The sequence below is a fragment of the Heptranchias perlo genome, chromosome 17, assembly GCF_035084215.1.
Source record: "Heptranchias perlo isolate sHepPer1 chromosome 17, sHepPer1.hap1, whole genome shotgun sequence".
Classification (NCBI taxonomy): Eukaryota; Metazoa; Chordata; class Chondrichthyes; order Hexanchiformes; family Hexanchidae; genus Heptranchias; species Heptranchias perlo.
Genome location: NC_090341.1, coordinates 58,825,781 through 58,849,595, shown reverse-complemented (window position 1 = coordinate 58,849,595; position 23,815 = coordinate 58,825,781). Strand labels below are relative to the sequence as shown.

The window sequence follows — 23,815 nt, the reverse complement described above, 5'->3', positions numbered from 1 at the left end:
GGCCACTAGCCGGAGCGGTCCCGCCGTGGGCCACTAGCAGGCGCGGTCCCGCCGTGGGCCACTAGCAGGCGCGGTCCCGCCGTGGGCCACTAGCCGGCGCGGTCCCGCCGTGGGCCACTAGCCGGAGCGGTCCCGCCGTGGGCCACTAGCCGGAGATGTCACATAGACCCTGTTTATACAATGTAAGTGGAGTTTCCGCCTATCACCTGTTGAAATTACAGCAGCTGATGGACATAGCTCCCTGGTGGACATGCACACGTGGATCTCAGGTGAGGACAGTGTGACTTGGCTGTGATGCCTTCCTCTGCAGAAACTCATGGGTTGGGCATGAAGGACTTGAGGGCAACCGGCTGCCATAGAACTGAACCCAGCAAGAAATCAATCAGCTCACAGGGTGGGGGGGATAAATTGCTCGGGAAAGTATGGGGAAAAGGAGGATCAGGGGAAATGTAACTGCCCTTCAGTCAGAAAGCCACCGGGACACCTGAAAGAGTTTTAATGTTTCTTTTCCACCTCAAAGATTGCATTTCAAGAATCTTATTGCACTCCTGAAACAGCGGACTCACTGGAAGTAGGTACATTAGAGATTTTCCTTCAGTCTAACATTCGAATATCAGGGGGAAGAGTGTTCTTCTGATTACTCGTGGCCAGACTTGCACTCGAGCATTCAGGAACCGGACAAGGAGAGGCAGGCCTGAGACTACCAATCACAGCTCCCTGAAAGAATTCAAAGACAGCCCCTCAATAAAGCACCCTAGAAATGTACCAAGAAATCTCGATCGAGCACATACCCCTCTTTCTCCTCCCGCCGCTACTCTGGAGCTCTCTCGAATGCACAGTCACACTGTACAATATGAGGGAGGGCTGCAGTATCATTCTATTAAAGTGTCCTTTATACCAAACTCACAATCCAAAGCTCAGATAGACTTATTCTCTGCCACATGATGTAGCCCTCTGAAATATAGCAAACCAATAATCAAAGAAAAACCACAATCTTCACAGGATCACATCGTCCAAACCACTTCATAATTACAAAGTAGGAGCAGGAACATTGAAAGAAATGTGATGAGATCAGAGGAATAGTACTGGCACAGTAGTGAGGCTGGGAGAGAGCCACCAGAAATCCAGAAATCATCCAGCATCAAATCACATAGAAATTCAATTACAATCTGGATAAAAGGGGCTCAACAAACCAGTCTGTGCTGACATTTACCCTCCACATGAGCAGTATCCTAATCCTGTGTACCTATATCCCTTTATCCTCCTTTCCTTCAACCATCTATCTAACCTATTCTTAAATGTTGACGTGGTCTCTGCTTCAATCACTAACTCTGGTAGTGTGTTCCACAGCCTCACAGCCCTCTGTGGAAAAAAGTTTCTCATGCGCTCTCACATTTAATCTTGTTTCTATGTCCCCTCATTTTACAGCCCTCAATCACTGGAAACAACCAGTTTCTATTTACTCTGTCCCATCCCTTCACAATATTAAACACCTCCATCAAATCGCCTCATAATCTCCTCCAACAAAAACAGCCCCAATTTTCCATGTCTTTCTTTGTATTAGTATTTCCTCGTACCAGGCAGCATCCTTGTGAATCTGCACTGTACCCTCTCTATTGCCTCCATACCCTCCCAAATCTGCACTCAGTACTTCACTATGGTTGCACTGTGCTTTTATATAGATTCACCATTACATCTCAACTTTCATATTCTATACCTCTTACCATAAAACCCAGTATTCCGTTAGCTTTTGTTATGACCAATTCGGCTCCTTCACATCAGGCTTAGTAACTCCTCCAAGCTAGCACCCCAATGAAATCACCAGCATGCACTGTTTCCCAACAACAAGACTCCCCTTTAAGAGAAAACCTTCAGGAAATTGTATTGAGTAGAAAATCATCCACTGTGAACAATGAGTCCTGGACATAATCAACAAAACCAACGGACCCACTGGAGGACCAGCTCCAGCACATGGTCTGTGCAGAGACTGGTGGCCCACTCCCAATCACCCAACACATTCAGCTACTCCAAACACAACGCGTTTTCAAAGTGTGCCATAGGAAGGTCTATAGTATTCAGCAACAAACCCAGAGTCTCTGACAGGTCAGGCATTTATACATTTAAAAAGAAATGCAAGCAATTACCCGATCCAGCTCATCCCCTGAATGAGGACTGAAGTTCAGCGGCTCGACAAACGATGAGGTCGGGGCGTCGGTGGTCGAGGAGGACCGGGGTCTGCCAGAGTGTAGCAGGAGACCACTTATACCATCCGGAGCTGACTTGCGAGATATCTGTGGGCTTCCCCTGGGAAAATCCGACTTTCTCCGGTTCTGTAGGCTCGTGCCCCGTTTCATCATGGGAGCCACTCGGATCTGCTGAAGGACCCTGTTGAGAGTGGTGGGCTGGGCAGGGGTGTGATGGGCTGGGGGGGTCCAGTCCAGCTCAGTGGCTGGGGTGGAGTTGTCCGGACTGAGGGGCTCCTGGTCGGCCTGAGCCTGGACACCATCTTGGGGAGACACGGACGATCGGCGTCGCTGGTGATGGAAGAGCTGCTTTAAACCCTGGCCTAGGGAGCCGAAGTTCTCCAAAGCATTGTGTGTTATCTTGGAGAAGGAGTGTTCGGATTCGGTCTGCTTCCTGCACTCAGTATCTGTGGGTCTGCTGCTGCTGTCTAGGTCATTAAGTGAAGGGTCATTATTAGTCTGCTCCATTTGAAGCTTTTTCTTTGATTTTTAAATTCATATATAATATATATATATATTTACGGATATATATATATAGCACAGGTCTCTTTAAATAATCGTTTCGCCTGGCGGTCTAGCTTCTGCATAGCCGTGCAGTCACGTTAGGTCTCAGCATGCACGCAACTGTCAATGTCACTTCATGCTCGTCTGACGTAAAAAGAAAAAAAGCAAACATTACATTTCATGCATATTTCAATGAGAAAGTAAAGAGCTTTACTAGCTTAAACATTTCTGATCTCTGTGCACACCTGCCGGTTAAAATCTAGGAGCCCACAATACATTACAAAGACGAGGCTCACCTGCTCTATGCAGGTCAATGGCCTGTGTAACTGCAGTTAAAATTTCATTTAAAGCTAAGAGTTGATTTACTCATCGGTTTGATCTTTCCAAAAGTGCCACTTCTCAAATAAGGCTGTACAGCCTCATGATATTCAATATTTACACACTGCTGCATGGTCCACAGGAAAACCATCCCAAGTATCAACAGGGTCAAGTTATCAGCTTCGGACCACAAAGACAATTAAGGCCTTTAAATCTCTGGAAAATAATTATTTGCCCATTTTATCTACCACACAGATCACGGAACAGACAGAAAGCAGGTGTGCTCAGTTTGCGGCAATCTGCACCCAGAGTCAAATAGGAGTCACATTAACAGATCATACACACAAGAGTGAACACTGAAAGATCAGAAATCCTTTACTTGCACATTTAGCACTCAAAATTAGATTAGAAGCGATAATTAAAGATAGCAACAGCACTGGCAACAGTGACACCGGCAGCAGCAACAACACTGGCAGCAGCAAAACTAGCTGAAATGTACTAGTACTAAAACTAGCAGTGATTCTAACTAATAAAGCTGGTCTAAAACCAGCAATATTTCTAAAAGCAAAAGAGAATAGTAAAAAAACAGCAAAAGCAGCAGTTTCCTTAATACAACAGTAAGAACATCAAAGATGATCAGTGCTGTCACTCGGATTTCAGTTAAGTACAACAGCTGGCTTGTGACCTTATCATACTGTGTCCATTGAAACTGTGTTACAATTCGGGACCCTGCGAGGAGAGCGCGTTTTGAGCTGTCAAACACTAGGGTGAAGTATTGCTGGGTATAGGAAGTGGTGGGAGCAACATGACGTCATCATGACACGCTGCCTCTCATTACAGTGTCAGCTTCAATAAGTATGGCACTGACATCTAGCTATCCCTCCTCATCACCATCCTTCATTCCAAAACCAATCACAACACCAAGCCAGAGGCTTCTGCAGCTTAAACACTGGCAAGACCAAAGCTCCTCTTGGAAACTTTGCACCTTAGGCCCAATCTCATCTGCCTTCCTTGCTGCTCAACCTGACACATGCATCCTCAGCGTTGTGCTTACTCCTGAGCTGAGTTTCAATTCCCACACCCAGTACATCACCAAGACCTCTTACTTCCACCTCCAAGGCATTGTCTACACTCAGACCTCACCCCATCACCACTGAAAGCCTCATACCTAACTCATCATCTCCAAGCTCCACCCTACAACTCCGACTCTACAGAACTCCTGTCTGCACCAGTCTCCCATCGCTCTGTCAATACACTGACTTCAAGTTCCTCAACATCCTCATGTACCAATTCTTCCACCCTATTCCTGCAACAGCCTCCGACCCTGCCCTCCAGCTCACAGCCTCCTTTTTTCCTACTCCAGTCTACATTGTGTTCCCCGCCCACTCCTAAACTATACTGGTGACAGGGCTTTCAGCCAACTGGCCCCCAAACTCCCCTCAAATACTCTCCTCAAACCCATCCACCATGTTACATCTGTCCCCGGCTTCCAAGGCCTCCATCAAGCCCCTCGCAGCCAACTCCGTCCCCCAAATATGAAGCACCTGGGGACATTTTGCTACCTTCAAAGATGACTGGATTGACCTGAGCTGCTGAATTAAGCACAATACTGACACAGCATTAGCTCTTGCTAGTGTCGCGGCAACACCGATAACTAACAGAAACTGCAGCAGTGACAACACTAATAGTGGGACTTTTCAGCACGTTTCCTGCCTCCAGGAGGAGCTGAGCCTGCTGGGGGTCAGGAGTGCTGTCACCCCTGAGTACCTGGCCCTCGCCAGGGCCATCGACAGAGAGGGCCATCAGAGTCCAGCCCAAGCCCAAGCCCAAGCCCATCCTCAGCTCACACCTTCCCGCAGGCTCACTGGATCAGGGTTGGGATCACCAGATTTCACCAAATCAGGGGTTACCAGGTCAGATATCACCACATCAGGTCAGGGGTCACCAGGTCAGATATCACCACATCAGGTCAGGGGTCACCAGGTCAGATATCACCACATCAGGTCAGGGGTCACCAGGTCAGATATCACATCAGGTCAGGGGTCACCAGGTCAGATATCACCACATCAGGTCAGGGGTCACCAGGTCAGATATCACCACATCAGGTCAGGGGTCACCAGGTCAGATATCACCACATCAGGTCAGGGGTCACCAGGTCAGAAGTAACGGGATCAGCTGCAGTGCCGCGGCCCCCCGGCCCGTTCTGTGCGGGGGCTGCGCTTCAGCGACAGGAAGGCCAGAGACCGGCTGTGCAGAGCTGCTACCTACCGCGGTCCGTGTACTGTACACCCGGGGAGCGGCCGGGCCGGGCCGGCGCACGGCCTCGGGTCCGGGTCCGCCCGGCCGCAGCTCTGGGCCACCGCGATCGGCCAGTAAGGCTGCCGAGCGGACGGAACCAAACACGAGGAGTAAGCCCAGGGCCTCAAGGCTGCGGCTCCGAGTGCGTGAACCAGCCGCAGGAGACCCCACGTCAAGAGGCGCAGCTGCGGCGCTGTCACCCGTCGGGCTCCCGGCTCCGCTCCCTCCGCCGCCCCGGCCCCGGACCTGCCCCGCCCACCACGTCAAGCGCGTCATGACGTCAGCACACCTGAAGCGCGGTGTGAGGACGCAGCGAGCGGCTGAGAGTTCGGCCAATCAGAGGCCAGGCTTCTCCTCCGTCAGCTGTTGCTGGGGAGCGCGTTTGAGGCGGGGGCGGACCGAGCCGAGGAGAGCCGAGGAGAGCCGAGCGGCGGGGGCGGGCCGAGGAGAGCCGAGCGGCGGGGGCGGGCCGAGGAGAGCCGAGCGGCGGGGGCGGGCCGAGGAGAGCCGAGCGGCGGGGGCGGGCCGAGGAGAGCCGAGCGGCGGGGGCGGGCCGAGGAGAGCCGAGCGGCGGGGGCGGGCCGAGGAGAGCCGAGCGGCGGGGGCGGGCCGAGGAGAGCCGAGCGGCGGGGGCGGGCCGAGGAGAGCCGAGCGGCGGGGGCGGGCCGAGCGGAGCCGATGAGAGCCGAGCGGCGGCGGCGGGCCGAGGAGAGCCGAGCGGCGGCGGCGGGCCGAGGAGAGCCGAGCGGCGGGGGCGGGCCGAGGAGAGCCGAGCGGCGGGGGCGGGCCGAGGAGAGCCGAGCGGCGGGGGCGGGCCGATGAGAGCCGAGCGGCGGCGGCGGGCCGAGGAGAGCCGAGTGGCGGGGGCGAGCCGAGCCGAGGAGAGCGGCTGGCCGAGTGGCGCCTTTCGGGCCTTTGAAAGGGAGCGGCAAGGTAGGGCTCCTGCTGGCGTCTCCATGGAGACGGGTTACCTGCCACGGGGAGCCGCTGGTGCTGGGTGGGCCCTCGGGGCAGTGTAACCGGGTAAAGTGGCCCCTCAGAATGAGCATCTCATGTGCAGGACTGTCGGCTCGTTCACCCGGTGGAGTGCAATCCCATGTCGGGTGCGCAGTTCTTGTTGAGATTCTTGGCTGTGCTCGCCTGTCACCTTGACCCCTGTTTGATAACAGTTCCCATTCAATTTTGATATGTCAACAGTCACGGTGCGGTTGCGGCCTCTTCACTCTAGATGGCGCTCTGTTGCCCTCTGTAAAAATGTCAGCCATGGCTCAGTGGGAGAGTCAGTACTGAGCGGGTGCTGCACTGTCAGAGGTGCTGGCCTTCAGATGAGACAGTAAACCAAGGCCCTGTCTGCCTTCTCAGGTGGACGTAAAAGATCCCATGGCATGATTTGAATAATAAGAGCAGGAGAGTTCTGCCCAATATTTATCTCTCAACCAACATCACTTAAAAATATATCTGGTCATTTATCTCGTTGGTGTTTGTGGGGTCTTGCTTTGTGAAAATTTGGCTACCGCGTTTCCTACATTACAACTTCAAATGTACTTCATTGGCTGTAAAGTGCATTGAGACGTCCTATGGTGAAAGGCATTTCTTTGCTAATAGTCTAAAATTTAGAGGAAATTTCTTCCTGCAATCTTTTGAGATAACTTATATGGAACAGCTTCAGGATTTGTCCTGGTGTATCAGCTTTGCCTACCCAATGCCCCTGAGCTTCCCTTTTCTCAAAATCTTTGAATTTCTCTCCCCTGGGTTTTCTGAGATTTCCCTTGCCAAAGTGCTACTAATATCCTGTTCTAGAATCTCTAAAATCCCCTCCTCAGGCCTGCAGTCTATTTGGTAGCTATGGAGCTCCCATTCCTAATGGGTACATTACCCATTCCAACTGGTATATGTCTCATGTGTTTGATGTCAGCATGGATTAGTTCAGGGAAGGTCATGCCTTACAAATCTGATTCAATTCTTTGAGGCAGTGACAACGAGGATTGATGAGGGTAGTGCAGTGGATGTTGTCTACATGGATTTTAGTAAGGCATTTGACAAGGTCCCACATGGCAGACTGGTCAGAAAGGTAAAAACCCATGGGATACAGGGAAATGTGGTGAATTGGATCCAAAATTGGCTCAGTAACAGGGTAAAAGTCGATGGATGTCTTCGCAAATGGAAATCCGTTTCCAGTGATGTGCCACAGGGCTCAGTATTGGGTCCCTTGCTGTTTGTGGTATATATTAAAGATTTGGACTTGAATGTAGGGGGCATGATTGGCAAATTTACAAACAACACAAAAATTGGCCGTGCAGTTGATAGTGAAGAGGATAGCTGTAGACTCCAAGAAGATATCAATGGGTTGGCGGAGTGGGTGGAAAAGTGGCAAATGGAGTTCAACCCAGAGAAATGTGAGGTAATGCACTTAGGGAGGGCATAGAAACATAGAAAATAGGAGCAAGAGTAGGCCATTCAGCCTATCGGGCCTGCTCCACCGTTCAAAATGATCATGGCTGATCGTCTAACTCAGTACCCTGTTCCCGCTTTTTCCCCATATCCCTTGATCCCTTTAGCATTAACATATATATCTATCTCCTTCTTGAATACATCTAATGACTTGGCCTCCAGAGAATTCCACAGGTTCACCACCCTCTGAGTGAAGAAATTCCTCCTCATCTCGGTTCTAAATGGCATACCCCGTATCCTGAGACTGTGACCCTGGTTCTGGACTCCCCAGCCATCAGGAACATCCTCCCTGCATCTAGTCTGTCTAGTCTTGTTAGAATTTTATGTGTTTCGATGAGATCACCTCTCATTCTTCTTAACTCTAGTGAATATAGGCCTAGTCGACCCAATCTCTCCTTATACATCAGTCCTGCCATCCCAGGAATCAGTCTGGTAAACCTTTGTTGCACTCCCTCCATGGCAAGGACATCCTTCCTCAGATAAGGAGACCAAAACTGCACACAATACTCCAGATGTGGTCTCACCAAGGCCCTATATAACTGCAGTAAGACATCCCTGCTCCTGTACTCAAATCCTCTTGCAATGAAGGCCAACATACCATTCGCCTTCCTAACTGCTTGCGGGGGCTCTGACACATATATTCAGAACCTCTCTGGCCACAGGGGATGTGCCAGAGGACTGGAGAACCGCTAATGTAATACCATTATTCAAGAAGGGGAGTAGGGAAAAACCGGGGAACTACAGGCCAGTGAGCCTAACATCAGTGGTAGGAAAATTATTGGAAAAAATTCTGAAGGACCAAAATTAGTCTCCACTTGGAGAAGCAAGGATTAATCAGGGATAGTCAACATGGCTTTGTCAAGGGAAGATCATGTCTGACTAATTTGATTGAATTTTTTGAGGGGGTGACTAGGCGTGTGGATGAGGGTAACGCAGTGGATGTGGTATACATGGATTTCAGTAAGGCCTTCGATAAAGTCCCCCACAGGAGACTGGTCAAGAAGGTACGAGCCCATGGAATCCAGGGTGCCTTGGCACTTTGGATACAAAACTGGCTTAGTGGCAGAAGGCAGAGGGTGATGGTCGAAGGTTGTTTTTGTGACTGGAAGCCTGTGGCCAGTGGGGTACCACAGGGATCGGTGCTGGGTCCCTAGCTGTTTGTGGTCTACATTAATGACTTGGATATGAATGTAAAAGGTATGATCAGTAAGTTCGCTGATGATACAAAGATTGGTAGGGTGGTAAATAGCGAGGAGGATAGCCTCAGTCTGCAGGACGATATAGATGGGTTGGTCAGATGGGCGGAACAGTGGCAAATGGAATTTAACCCGGAAAAGTGCGAGGTGATGCACTTTGGAGGGACTAATAAGGCAAGGGAATACACAATGAATGGGAGGACCCTAGGCAAGACAGAGGGTCAGAGGGATCTTGGTGTGCAAGTTCACAGATCCCTGAAGGTGGCGGAACAGGTAGATAAGGTGGTAAAGAAGGCATATGGGATACTTGCCTTTATTAGCCGAGGCATAGAATATAAGAGCAAGGAGGTTATGATGGAGCTGTATAAAACACTGGTTAGGCCACAGCTGGAGTACTGTGTGCAGTTCTGGTCGCCACACTACAGGAAGGATGTGATCGCTTTGGAGAGGGTGCAGAGGAGATTCACCAGGATGTTACCAGGGCTGGAGCGCTTCAGCTATGAAGAGAGACTGGGAAGATTGGGTTTGTTTTCCTTGGAGCAGAGGAGGCTGAGGGGAGACATGATTGAGGTGTACAAAATTATGAGGGGCACAGATAGGATGGATACTCAGGAGCTTTTTCCCTTCGTTGAGGGTTCTATAACAAGGGGACATAGATTCAAGGTAAAAGGCGGGAGGTTTAGAGGGGATTTGAGAAAGAACTTTTTCACCCAGAGGGTGGTTGGAGTCTGGAACTCACCGCCTGAAAGGGTTGTGGAGGCAGGAACCCTCACAACATTCAAGAAGCATTTGGATGAGCACTTGAAATGCCATAGCATACAAGGCTACGGACCAAATGCTGGAATATGGGATTAGAGTAGACAGGGCTGATGGCCGGCGCGGACACGATGGGCCGAAGGGCCTCTATCCGTGCTGTATGACTCTATGACCTGAATGCTCGCTTTTAGCGACTGGTGTACAAGGACACCCAGGTCTCGTTGCACCTCCCCTTTTCCCAATCTATCACCATTCAGATAATAATCTGCTTTTCTGTTTTTACAACCAAAGTGGATAACCTCACATTTATCCATGTTATACTGCATCTGCCATGTTCTTGCCCACTCACCCAACTTGTCTAAATCACATTGGAGCCTCTTTGCATCCTCCTCACAGCTCACATTCCACCCCAGCTTTGTGTCGTCTGCAAACTTGGAAATGTTACATTTAGTTCCCTCATCCAAATCATTGATATATATTGTGAATAGCTGGGGCCCAAGCACTGATCCCTGCGGTACCCCACTAGTCACTGCCTGCCACCTGGAAAAAGACCCGTTTATTCCTATTCTCTGTTTCCTGTCTGTCAACCAATTCTCAATCCATGCCAGTATATTCCCCCCAATCCAATGTACTTTAATTTTGCACACTAACCTCTTGTGTGGGACCTTATCAAAAGCCTTCTGAAAATCCAAATACACCACATCCACTGGTTCTCCCCTATCTATTCTACCAGTTACATCCTAAAAAAACTCCAGTAGATTTGTTAAGCATGATTTCCCTTTCATAAACCCATGCTGACTTTGTCCAATCCCGTTAATACCCTCCAAGTGTTCTGTTATCACATATTTTATAATAGACTAGCATTTTCCCCACTACTGATGTTAGGCTAACTGGTCTGCAATTCCCTGTTTTTTCTCTCCCTCCTTTTTTAAATAGTGGGATTACATTTGCCACCCTCCAATCTGTAGGAACTGTTCCAGAGCCTATAGAATTTTGGAAGATGATCACCAATGCATCCACTATTTCCAGGGCCACTTCCTTTAGTACTCTGGGATGTAGATTATCAGGCCCTGGGGATTTGTCAGCCTTTCGCCCCATTAATTTCCCTAGCACTATTTTTTTACAAATACTGGTTTCCTTCAGTTTCTCCCTCTCACTAGACCCTTGGTTCCCTAACATTTCTGGTAGGTTTTTTGTGTCCTCCTTTGTGAAGACAGAACCAGAGTATATGTTTAATTGTTCTGCCATTTCTTTATTCCCCATTATAATTTCCCCCTTTTCTGACTGTAAGGGACCTACATTTGTCTTCACTAATCTTTTTCTCTTGACATATTTATAGAAGCTTTTACAGTCAGTTTTTATGTTCCCTGTTAGTTTATTCTCATACTCTATTTTCCCCCTCTTAATCAATCTCTTTGTCCTCCTTTGCTGAATTCTGAACTGCTCCCAATCCTCAGGCTTGCTGCTTTTTCTGGCAATTTTATATGTCTCCTCTTTGGATCTAATATTATCCCAATTTCTTTTGTAAGCCACGGTTGAGCCACCTTTCCTGTTTTATTTTTGTGCCAGACAGGAATGAATAATTATTGTAATTCCTGCACACGTTCTTTAAATATTAGCCATTGCCTATCCACCACCATCCCTTTTAGTAAAGTTCCCCAATCTATCATAGCAAACTCGCACCTCATACTTTCGAAATTTCCTTTATTTAGATTCAGGACCCCAGTTTCAGATTCAACTACTTCACTCTCCATCTTAATGAGGAATTCTATCATGTTATGGTCGCTCTTCCCTGAGGGACCCCGCACGACAAGATTGTTAATTAATCCTTTCTCATTGCACAATACCTGGTCTAGGATCACCTGTTCTCTAGTTGGTTCCTCAACATGTTGGTCTGGAAAACCATCACATACACACTCCAGGAATTCCTCCCCCACAGTATTATTGCTAATTTGGTTTGACCAATTTATATGTAGATTAAAGTCACCCATGATTATAGTTGTACCCTTCTTGCATGTGTCTCTAATTTCCTGTTTAATGCCCTCCCCTACATCTCCACTACTGTTTGGGGGCCTATAGACAACCCCCACCAACGTTTTCTGCCCCTTGGTGTTTCTTAGCTCCACCCATACAGATTCCACATCGTGATTTTCCGAGCCAATATCCTTCCTCACTATTGCATTGATTTCCTCCTTTACTAACAACACTACCCCACCTCCTTTCCCTTTTTGCCTGTCCTTCCTAAATATTGAATACCCCTGGATGTTCAGTTCCCATCCTTGGTCACCCTGCAGGCATGTCTCCGTAATCACAACTATATCATAACCGTTAATATCTATCTGCGCTGTTAATTCATCTACCTTATTGCGAATGCTCCACGCATTAAGACACAATGCCTTTAGACTTGTCTTTTTAAGATTGCTAGTCACCTTAGGGCCATAGTGCAAAATAAAACTATTTGTTTTTCGCCCTTGTCTTCTCTGCCTTCCACTATTGCTTCTTCCCTTTCTGTCTTTTGTTTCTATCCTTGTTTCCCCCTCCTCTGTCTCCCCGCTCAGGTTCCCATTCCCCTGCCCTTCTAGTTTAAACCTTCCCCAACAGCACTAGGAAACACCCCCGCGAGGACATTGGTCCCGATCCTGCTCGGGTGTAACCCGTCCCGCTTGTACAGGTCCCACCTTCCCCAGAACCGGTCCCAATGTCCCAGGAATCTAAATCCCTCCCTCCTAAACCATCCCTGCAGCCACGCATTCATCCGGTCTATTCTCCTGTTCCTATACTCACTAGCACGTGGCACTGGTAGTAATCCTGAGATCACTACTTTTGAGGTCCTGCTTTTTAATTTATCTCCTAACTCCTTAAATTCACCTTGCAGGACCTCATCCCTTTTTTTACCTATGTCGTTGGTACGGATATGGACCACGACTACTGGCTGTTCAAACAGGGCAAACAGTAAAAGGGAATATGCAGTAAACGGGAATATATTGAGAGGGGCAGAGGAAGTGAGAGACCTTGGAGTGCATGTGCACAGGTCCCTGAAGGTGGCAGTACAGGTAGATAAGGTTGTGAAGAAGGCATACGGAATGCTCTCCGTTATTAGCCGAGGTATAGAATACAAAAGCAGGGATGTAATGATGGAACTGTATAAAACGCTGGTAAGGCACAGCTGGAGTATTGTGTGCAGTTCTGGTCAACACATTACAGGAGGACGTAATTGCTCTGGAGAGAGTGCAGGGAAGATTTACAAGAATGTTGCCAGGGCTTGAAAATTGCAGCTAAGAGGAGAGATTGGATAGGATGGGGTTGTTTTCCTTGGAGCGGAGGAGGCTGAGGGGAGACTTGATTGAGGTGTACAAAATTATGAGAGGCCCAGATAGAGTAGACAGGAAGTACCTGTTTCCCCTAGCGGAGAGTTCAAGAACTAGAGGACATAGATTTAAGCTGATTGGTGGAAGGATTAGAGGGGACATGAGGAAAAACTTTTTTACCCGGAGGGTGGTGGGTGTATGGAATTCGCTGCCCGAATTGGTGGTAGAGGCAGGGACCCTCAATTCTTTTTAAAAAGTACCTGGACCTGCACCTAAAGTACTGTAAGCTGCAGGGCTACGGACCGGGTGCTGGAAGGTGGGATTAGAATGGGCACCTGGTTGTTCTTCGAGCCGGCGCGGACACAATGGACTGAATGGCCCCCTTCTGTGCTGTATCTTTTTTATGGTTCTTTGTGGGAAGGGTTGCACTTTGCAATGGGAGAGGAATGCATCTTGTGGTTAGCAGTGACATTTCCACTGGCTTGATGTTAACAGGGGAGGCTGTTCTCTAGTGGGTAGTACAATGGACATTGCTCGGCTGCCTGCTATTCAGAAGAACTGAAAATGGGGGCACGACTCAGAGCAAGTGTAGCAACATGCCTGTGCAGCATCTGTGGGGTACGGTACACTCAATGTTTTATCTTATGCCTGCCCTTGTGTTCTACTGCAGATGATAGTTAACATAGAAACATAGAAAACAGAGAAAATAGGAGCAAGAGTAGGCCATTCGGCCCTTCGGGCCTGCTCCGCCATTCAAACTGATCATGGCTGATCATCTATCTCAGTACCCTGTTCCCGCTTTTTCCCCATATCCCTTGATCCCTTTAGCATTAAGAAATATATCGATCTCCTTCTTGAATACATCCAATGTCTTGGCCTCCACTGCCTTCTGTGATAGAGAATTCCACAGGTTCACCACCCTCTGAGTGAAGAAATTTCTCCTCATCTCGGTTCTAAATGGCATACCCCGTATCCTGAGACTGTGACCCCTGGTTCTGGACTCCCCAGCCAGTGGGAACATCCTCCCTGCATCTAGTCTGTCTAGTCCTGTTAGAATTTTATATGTTTCAATGAGATCACCTCTCATTCTTCTAAACTCTAGTGAATATAGGCCTAGTCGACCCAATCTCTCCTCATACATCAGTCCTGCCATCCCAGGAATCAGTCTGGTAAACCTTCGTTGCACTCCCTCCATGGCAAGAACATCCTTCCTCAGATAAAGAGACCAAAACGGCATACCATTCGCCATCCTAACTGCATGCTGCACCTGAATGCTCGCTTTCAGCGACTGGTGTACTAGGACCCTCCCCCTCCAGAATGCCCTGCAGCCGCTCCGTGACATCCTTGACCCTAGCACCAGAGAGGCAACATACCATCCTGGAGTCACGTTTGCAGCCGCAGAAACGCCTATCTGTTCCCCTTACAATTGAATCCCCTATCACTATAGCCCTGCCACTCTTCTTCCTCCCCTCCTGTGCAGCAGAGCCACCCGTGGTGCCCCGAACCTGGCTCTTGCTGCTTTCCCCTGATAAGCCATCTCCCCCAACAGTATCCAAAGCAGAATATCTGTTTGAGAGGGAGATGGCCCCAGGGGACTCCTGCTCTACCTGCCTAGTCCTTTTACTCTGTCTGGTGGTCACCCATTTCCTTTCTGCCTGCGTAATCTTTACCTGCGGTGTGACCGCCTCACTGAACGTGCTATCCACGATAGTCTCAGCATCGCGGATGCTCCACAGTGAATCCACCCGCAGCTCCAGCTCCGAAATGCGGTTAGCCAGTAGCTGCAGCTGGACACACCTCCTGCACACATGGTCGCCAGGAACACCTGTAGTGTCCATGACTTCCCACATAGTGCAGGAGCATATCACAGGTGCGAGCTCTGCTGCCATGACTTGCCTTAGATTTACACTGCGTTCACCTCTCGGACTCTCTTCCCGCTCTCGGGACTCTCCTTTTACACTGCGCTCACCTCTCAGAACTCTGCTTTTACACTGCGCTCACCTCTCGGACTCTCCTCCCCCGCTCTCGGACTCTCCTCCCCCGCTCTCGGACTCTCCTCCCCCGCTCTCGGACTCTCCTCCCCCGCTCTCGGACTCTCCTCCCCCGCTCTCGGACTCTCCTCCCCCGCTCTCGGACTCTCCTCCCCCGCTCTCGGACTCTCCTCCCCCGCTCTCGGACTCTCCTCCCCCGCTCTCGGACTCTCCTCCCCCGCTCTCGGACTCTCCTCCCCCGCTCTCGGACTCTCCTCCCCCGCTCTCGGACTCTCCTCCCCCGCTCTCGGACTCTCCTCCCCCGCTCTCGGACTCTCCTCCCCCGCTCTCGGACTCTCCTGCCCCGCTCTCGGACTCTCCTCCCCCGCTCTCGGACTCTCCTGCCCCGCTCTCGGACTCTCCTGCCCCGCTCTCGGACTCTCCTGCCCCGCTCTCGGACTCTCCTGCCCCGCTCTCGGACTCTCCTGCCCCGCTCTCGGACTCTCCTGCCCCGCTCTCGGACTCTCCTGCCCCGCTCTCGGACTCTCCTCCCCCGCTCTCGGACTCTCCTCCCCCGCTCTCGGACTCTCCTCCCCCGCTCTCGGACTCTCCTCCCCCGCTCTCGGACTCTCCTCCCCCGCTCTCGGACTCTCCTCCCCCGCTCTCGGACTCTCCTCCCCCGCTCTCGGACTCTCCTCCCCCGCTCTCGGACTCTCCTCCCCCGCTCTCGGACTCTCCTCCCCCGCTCTCGGACTCTCCTCCCCCGCTCTCGGACTCTCCTCCCCCGCTCTCGGACTCTCCTCCCCCGCTCTCGGACTCTCCTCCCCCGCTCTCGGACTCTCCTCCCCCGCTCTCGGACTCTCCTCCCCCGCTCTCGGACTCTCCTCCCCCGCTCTCGGACTCTCCTCCCCCGCTCTCGGACTCTCCTCCCCCGCTCTCGGACTCTCCTCCCCCGCTCTCGGACTCTCCTCCCCCGCTCTCGGACTCTCCTCCCCCGCTCTCGGACTCTCCTCCCCCGCTCTCGGACTCTCCTCCCCCGCTCTCGGACTCTCCTCCCCCGCTCTCGGACTCTCCTCCCCCGCTCTCGGACTCTCCTCCCCCGCTCTCGGACTCTCCTCCCCCGCTCTCGGACTCTCCTCCCCCGCTCTCGGACTCTCCTCCCCCGCTCTCGGACTCTCCTCCCCCGCTCTCGGACTCTCCTCCCCCGCTCTCGGACTCTCCTCCCCCGCTCTCGGACTCTCCTCCCCCGCTCTCGGACTCTCCTCCCCCGCTCTCGGACTCTCCTCCCCCGCTCTCGGACTCTCCTCCCCCGCTCTCGGACTCTCCTCCCCCGCTCTCGGACTCTCCTCCCCCGCTCTCGGACTCTCCTCCCCCGCTCTCGGACTCTCCTCCCCCGCTCTCGGACTCTCCTCCCCCGCTCTCGGACTCTCCTCCCCCGCTCTCGGACTCTCCTCCCCCGCTCTCGGACTCTCCTCCCCCGCTCTCGGACTCTCCTCCCCCGCTCTCGGACTCTCCTCCCCCGCTCTCGGACTCTCCTCCCCCGCTCTCGGACTCTCCTCCCCCGCTCTCGGACTCTCCTCCCCCGCTCTCGGACTCTCCTCCCCCGCTCTCGGACTCTCCTCCCCCGCTCTCGGACTCTCCTCCCCCGCTCTCGGACTCTCCTCCCCCGCTCTCGGACTCTCCTCCCCCGCTCTCGGACTCTCCTCCCCCGCTCTCGGACTCTCCTCCCCCGCTCTCGGACTCTCCTCCCCCGCTCTCGGACTCTCCTCCCCCGCTCTCGGACTCTCCTCCCCCGCTCTCGGACTCTCCTCCCCCGCTCTCGGACTCTCCTCCCCCGCTCTCGGACTCTCCTCCCCCGCTCTCGGACTCTCCTCCCCCGCTCTCGGACTCTCCTCCCCCGCTCTCGGACTCTCCTCCCCCGCTCTCGGACTCTCCTCCCCCGCTCTCGGACTCTCCTCCCCCGCTCTCGGACTCTCCTTTTACACTGCGCTCACCTTTCGGACTCGGAGCTATGAGAGTCTCTTCGACTGGTTTCCCTGAGTAGGCAAGAAACCATCTCAAACACCTTCAACTCATGCACAATCTTAATTAGACCCAGGCCATTCAGGAGTGAAATCAGGAAGCACTTTTTCACACAGAGGAAATTAAGTAGAAATCCGAATTCTCCACCAAAAGGCTGCGGATGCTCGGTTAATTGAAACTTTCAGACTGAGAGCGACAAATTTATTAGGTATGGGTGTCAGGAGATAGGGATCAAAGGTGGATAAATGGAGCTGTGGTACACATCATCTAATTGAATGGTGGAACAGGCTCAAGGGGCTGAATGTCGTGCTCCTCTTCCTATGTAACCATGAATCTTTAACAGACTGGAAATATCCTATAGTAGCAATGACAACAGCCTCAGCTGGGTCTGTCTCCATACCCCTCTCCATTCCCTTTCAGATTTTCTGTCTGTACTTTCAATCTGGAGGTGAACATGGAATATAGGGGTAGAGACTTGATTATAGGAGCTCGGCCGGCTTAGATTGGAGTTTTTGGAACGTAGCTAGGTCTTACAGGAACTGTTTAATTTGGAGGTAGAGAAGTAGATAATTTTCATGTTTTTGAGTATTGCAGATACATTCTCAGGTTCAGCCTCATTGTCCACTCATAGAAGCGGACCTGTGACCCCCTATGATCCAGAGTGCACCTTTTTATGTCCAATATCCGGATAATCGAGAGCGAGACCGAGGGATCACAACTGGCTACTGCAACGTATCACGTGCCACCCTGTGGTTCTCCTGACTCTCCTGTGGACTGACTATATCAGAGTTAACCTGACTAAGACTCAGGCTCTGAATCGACAATGGTGTTATTTATAGAAGACAGATGACATCCGATGTGACCATGGTAAACTATCCCTCCTCATCCTTCTCATCTTTTTTGCAGCTGTAACCTCCTCCAGCCCTACAACCCTCCGAGATCTCTGCGCTCCTCCAATTCTTGCCTCTCGCGCATCCCCGATTTTAATCACTCCACTATTGGTGGCTGTGCTTTCAGCTGCCTAGGCCCTGGAATTCCCTCCCTGAACCTCTCCATCTCTCTTTCTCCTACTTTAAGAGCTCCTTAAAACTTATCTCTTTGACCAAGCTTTTGGTCACCGGTCCTTATATCTCCTTATGTGGCTCGGTGTCAAATTTTGTTTGATGACACTCCTGTGAAGCGCCTTGGGACTCTTTACTATATTAAAGAGGCTATATAAATGCAAGTTGTTGTTGTTGTGATTGAACAGTAAACAGCACATACATGGAAAAATACAATGCTTTCCTCAATACATAGAAATAATAGATGCTACACACTTTCTCTGTAAACAGAAATTTCCCTGCTGTAAGTTCAGTCTTACCTACCTCTTCTACTGAGCCAGCATCAACATCAAGACAGAGCTCTTGGACTTCTGGCTGAAAAGCTGAAACTGACTGAGATACAACGCCCAATATAAACCTGGAGACTCCTGCCCACTGAACTGTCCAGCAAATAGGACCACAGCCAAGTGATTTCCTTCCCCTTCTCAAAGGTCTCAGATACAGTTGTCAATCAAACCCAATACTCCAAGCTGGGCGAGATTCTTTCATTTGTGTCTAGGTGACTTGGGGACATCACTGTAGACATGCTTACCCACAGGAAGTTGATCTGAACCCCTGTGAAGTTCTACTGAAGAAAAAGGCAGTGGAGAAATGGCATCTCATTAATCTGGATCAATAGGTCCATCAAAATTGAATGTTAGCCAATCATTGACAATGGCCAGGATGTTTGTGATTGAATGTGATGTCCCTGGTCAATTAAACATTAATATTTCAGACACCCTATTGCACATGCCTAGGAAATTCGCATGTTGTGAGCCAGATCCTAAGCTGATCGAATACTTCCTCAACAGAAAGTTGTGCAATGGTGAGGTGAGATTTGCCAGCTGTTGGGCAGGCATAATGTGGCCTCTGTCAAGAGTTGGCCTAGCCTGATGATATCTTTCTGTTGTCTGGTTCGGAAGCTGCCCATGGTGAATATGACTGTGATTTTCCTATTGCACCAGGTTGGGAACAGAGATTTTCAGAGATGTGAGGGCCACCTTCTGGGTTGACAGCATCATTGATGCTGTAGGCTTTTTCAGACTGGATGAGCTGAAAATGTTTGAGATGTATGCATGGTTTATTGCTTGCCCCAGAACATGGAGGTTCACATGCTGTGATCATGGCATTCTGAGCTGGGACTCTGAGTGGTAGCCTCTGAAAAATGTAGAGCAGGCATGAGAGAACCTCCATATGTTGTGCTAGCCCTTCTCAGGAAAGATATGGGCAGCTTATTCTAACTGTCCAGGTCATTGTGTGTCCTGGCCATCATTTGGGGATAGGCAAAGTTTCTTCTGTACAAGTTAGAGACTTTGATTACTGTTACCTCCCCCCAGTACTTGTAGCCAGATATTGATGTACAAGTAAGTGTGGGAATGTCCTTTGTGACACACATGCTCTCAGTTTTGGGCTAGTGGAGCTTGTTTTCTGGGAGTTTTCCCAACTCCTTGCTTTGTTGCAGCAGTACACCACACCCAATAGCCCCAGTAAGGCCTGATTGGTCAGTGTGGACTAAACCCCGGGCCACTGTTGTCCAATACATTAACCTCTGGCCACGTGGGTAATTTGGAATCCAGATGTGGCTAATTGCATTTCTGATTAGTAACTAGGGGAAGCTAGATAAGTACCCGAGGGAGACAGGAATAGGAGGATATGCTGATAGGGTTAGATGGAGTACGGTGGGAGGAGGCTCATGTAGAGTATCAACATCGGCAGAGAGCAGTAGGGCCGAATTACCTGTTTCTGTGCTGTACATTCTATGTAATAAAAAATGAGTAATAGGCACCTTCGTTGGGCATGTGATCTTAATACTCATTCACGTGGCGTAGACAGTACCTGTGAACTTTAACCTTTTTGTGTGTTTGGTAAGATGGTGAGACGTAAAGCAGAGTAGGAGTGTCATCGTTTTGAGTGATCTTCCTTGGTTACTAACTGGTGGTAGATGTTTGTTAGGTAAATATGCAAATATGAAATACATTTGATAGAGGTGTTCAAAATCTTGAAGGGTTTTGATAGAGTAAACAAGGAGAAACCGTTTCCAGTGGCAGAAGGGTCGGTAACCAGAGGACACAGATTTAAGATGATTGGTAAAAGAGCCGGAGGCGACATGAGGAAACATTCTTTTACACAGCGAGTTGTGATGATCTGGAATTCACTACCTGAAAGGACGGTGGAAGCAGATTCAATAGTAGCTTTCAAAAGGGAATTGGATAAATACTTGAAGGGAAAAAATTGCTGGGCTTTGGGGAAAGAGCAGGGGAATGGGACTAATTGGATGGTTCTTTCAAAGAGTCGGCACAGGCTTGATGGGCTGAATGACCTCCTCCTGTGCTGTACCAAACCTTGACACTATGATTTACCTCTATTGCGTTAGCGTATTAAGGTGTTTTCTACTAAAATTAGTACATGTAGCAAAAACGGTGTCGCTGTAGCCACAGCTGTGGCGAGTCAGTGATTTCTATCGGACAACACGGTGCGAGTAGTATCCTAATCAGTGTGCGTTAGTTGGTATTGCTCAGGAGTATGGGCCTGTCGGATGAATAGGGTGGGGGGGAATTGGTCTCTTGCCCTTTTTGTCCCAGGCAGTTACACACAGTAAATAGACTTTACATGGGTTTATTAACCACCAGCAGACGTATCAACCATCAGGATTGTAATACAAGTATTAACCCATTTATTGTTAATATAATTAAAACAGGCAGACAGGAATGTCACAGAAACTTATATGTGAATATACGAGAAAGGATGGAAAAAGACCATTGACTCCAAGCCCACCCGCACCAGACAGAGTGCAGCCTCGTACACCATCGCTCCCCCACCCCCGCCTCAGGCGATGAACTCTCCTGAGAGCAATCCCAAAGCCGTTTGAGGAAAAAACTGTAGGAAATTCCTCTCTGACCCACCCCTCCCTCCCTCCCCCCAACCAGGAAATAAAGCAAACGCCAGGGGATTGTGGTAATTTCTGAGCCTCGAACCCCCAGCCACCGACCAGGCAGTACAACTTGAAATGTCAGCCTGGTTGTGCAGCTTGTTCAATTGCCCGTTGGAGGGATGCAGTGAATTCACACTCACTGCCACTTCACCATCCTGCTCCAGAGGGCGACAAGTCTCCGTGAACAGACTTCTTGGCTTCGAATCTGCCTCTTTGCCTTTGAATTTTGTTCCAAGATCCCTGAGTTGTCCCATCTGTCGAGCTCACATTACTCATTCAGCCGTACAAAATAAACTCCCTTATTATTTTAAAAACCTCAATAATGACTCCGAAACATGTTTACTATAATTTATACAATGTGAGCCCCACAAACATGTTCACTGTGATTTGTACAGTGAGCCCCACAAACATGTTTACTGTAATTTGTACAGTGTGAGCCCCACAAACATGTTTACTGTGATTTGTATATTGTGAGCCTCACAAACATGTTTACTGTAATTTGTACAGTGTGCCCCACAAACATGTTTACTGTGATTTGTACAGTGTGAGCCTCACAAACATGTTTACTGTGATTTGTACAGTGTGAGCCCCACAAACATGTTTACTGTGATTTGTACAGTGTGAGCCCCACAAACATGTTTACTGTGATTTGTACAGTGTGAGCCTCACAAACATGTTCACTGTAATTTGTACAGTGTGCCCCACAAACATGTTTACTGTGATTTGTACAGTGTGAGCCTCACAAACATGTTCACTGTAATTTGTACAGTGTGAGCCCCACAAACATGTTTACTGTGATTTGTACAGTGTGAGCCCCACAAACATGTTTACTGTGATTTGTACAGTGTGAGCCTCACAAACATGTTCACTGTAATTTGTACAGTGTGCCCCACAAACATGTTTACTGTGATTTGTACAGTGTGAGCCTCACAAACATGTTTACTGTGATTTGTACAGTGTGAGCCCCACAAACATGTTTGCTGTAATTTCTACAGTGTGAGCCCCACAAACATGTTTACTGTAATTTGTACAGTGTGAGCCTCACAAACATGTTTACTGTAATTTGTACAGTGTGAGCCCCACAAACATGTTTACTGTAATTTGTACAGTGTGAGCCCCACAAACATGTTTACTGTAATTTGTACAGTGTGAGCCCCACAAACATGTTTACTGTAATTTGTACAGTGTGAGCCCCACACAAACATGTTTGCTGTAATTTGTACAGTGTGAGCCCCACAAACATGTGGACTGTAATTTGTACAGTGTGAGCCCCACACAAACATGTTTGCTGTAATTTGTACAGTGTGAGCCTCACAAACATGTTCACTGCAATTTGTACAGTGTGCCCCACAAACATGTTTATTGTGATTTGTACAGTGTGAGCCCCACAAACATGTTTACTGTGATTTGTACAGTGTGAGCCTCACAAACATGTTTACTGTGATTTGTACAGTGTGAGCCTCACAAACATGTTTACTGTAATTTGTACAGTGTGAGCCCCACAAACATGTTTACTGTAATTTGTACAGTGTGAGCCCCACAAACATGTTTACTGTAATTTGTACAGTGTGAGCCCCACAAACATGTTTACTGTAATTTGTACAGTGTGAGCCCCACAAACATGTTTACTGTAATTTGTACAGTGTGAGCCCCACAAACATGTTTACTGTAATTTGTACAGTGTGAGCCCCACAAACATGTTTGCTGTAATTTGTACAGTGTGAGCCCCACACGAACATGTTTGCTGTAATTTGTACAGTGTGAGCCCCACAAACATGTTGACTGTAATTTGTACAGTGTGAGCCCCACACAAACATGTTTGCTGTAATTTGTACAGTGTGAGCCCCACAAACATGTTTACTGTATTTTGTACAGTGTGAGCCCCACAAACATGTTTACTGTAATTTGTACAGTGTGAGCCCCACAAACATGTTCACTGTAATTTGTACAGTGTGAGCCCCACAAACATGGTTACTGTAATTTGTACAGTGAGCCCCACAAACATGTTTACTGTAATTTGTACAGTGTGAGCCCCACAAACATGGTTACTGTAATTTGTACAGTGTGAGCCCCACAAACATGGTTACTGTAATTTGGACAGTGTGTGCCCCACAAACATGTTCACTGTAATTTGTACAGTGTGAGCCCCACAAACATGTTCACTGTAATTTGTACAGTGTGAGCCCCACAAACATGTTTACTGTAATTTGTACAGTGTGAGCCCCACAAACATGTTTACTGTAATTTGTACAGTGTGAGCCCCACAAACATGGTTACTGTAATTTGTACAGTGTGAGCCCCACAAACATGTTTACTGTAATTTGTACAGTGTGTGCCCCACAAACATGTCCACTGTAATTTGTACAGTGTGAGCCCCACAAACATGTCCACTGTAATTTGTACAGTGTGAGCCCCACAAACATGTTTACTGTAATTTGTACAGTGTGAGCCCCACAAACATGTTTACTGTAATTTGTACAGTGTGAGCCCCACACAAACATGTTTGCTGTAATTTGTACAGTGTGAGCCCCACAAACATGTGGACTGTAATTTGTACAGTGTGAGCCCCACACAAACATGTTTGCTGTAATTTGTACAGTGTGAGCCTCACAAACATGTTTACTGTGATTTGTACAGTGTGAGCCTCACAAACATGTTTACTGTAATTTGTACAGTGTGAGCCCCACAAACATGTTTACTGTAATTTGTACAGTGTGAGCCCCACAAACATGTTTACT

At 49.3% G+C, this 23,815-nt stretch overlaps 2 protein-coding genes across 3 annotated transcripts in view; one reads left to right on the top strand and one right to left on the bottom strand.

Annotated features, from left to right (window-relative positions):
• Positions 1 to 5,422, bottom strand: part of tmcc1b (transmembrane and coiled-coil domain family 1b) — a 91,583-nt gene extending 86,161 nt beyond the window's left edge. Inside the window, exons 1-2 of the mRNA XM_067999030.1 lie at positions 5,334 to 5,422; positions 2,145 to 2,891 (exon numbers count right to left, since the gene is read on the bottom strand). Of these exons, the coding sequence (XP_067855131.1) occupies positions 2,145 to 2,711 (567 nt within the window). The 5' untranslated portion in view covers positions 2,712 to 2,891; positions 5,334 to 5,422. The remainder of the gene's footprint in view (positions 1 to 2,144; positions 2,892 to 5,333) is intronic.
• A 754-nt stretch (positions 5,423 to 6,176) lies between these two features.
• The window catches only part of abhd14a (abhydrolase domain containing 14A), a 103,404-nt gene continuing 85,765 nt past the window's right edge, over positions 6,177 to 23,815 (top strand). The window contains exons 1-2 of one of the 2 annotated variants that reach the window (XM_067999029.1): positions 6,211 to 6,296; positions 17,661 to 17,933. Coding sequence is in view for 1 of the 2 variants with exons in the window: in XM_067999028.1 (XP_067855129.1) it covers positions 6,182 to 6,296 (115 nt within the window). In the remaining variant the exon portion in view is untranslated. Of the gene's footprint in view, positions 6,297 to 17,660; positions 17,934 to 23,815 lie in introns of both variants that reach the window. The other variant, XM_067999028.1, reaches the window with a different exon arrangement.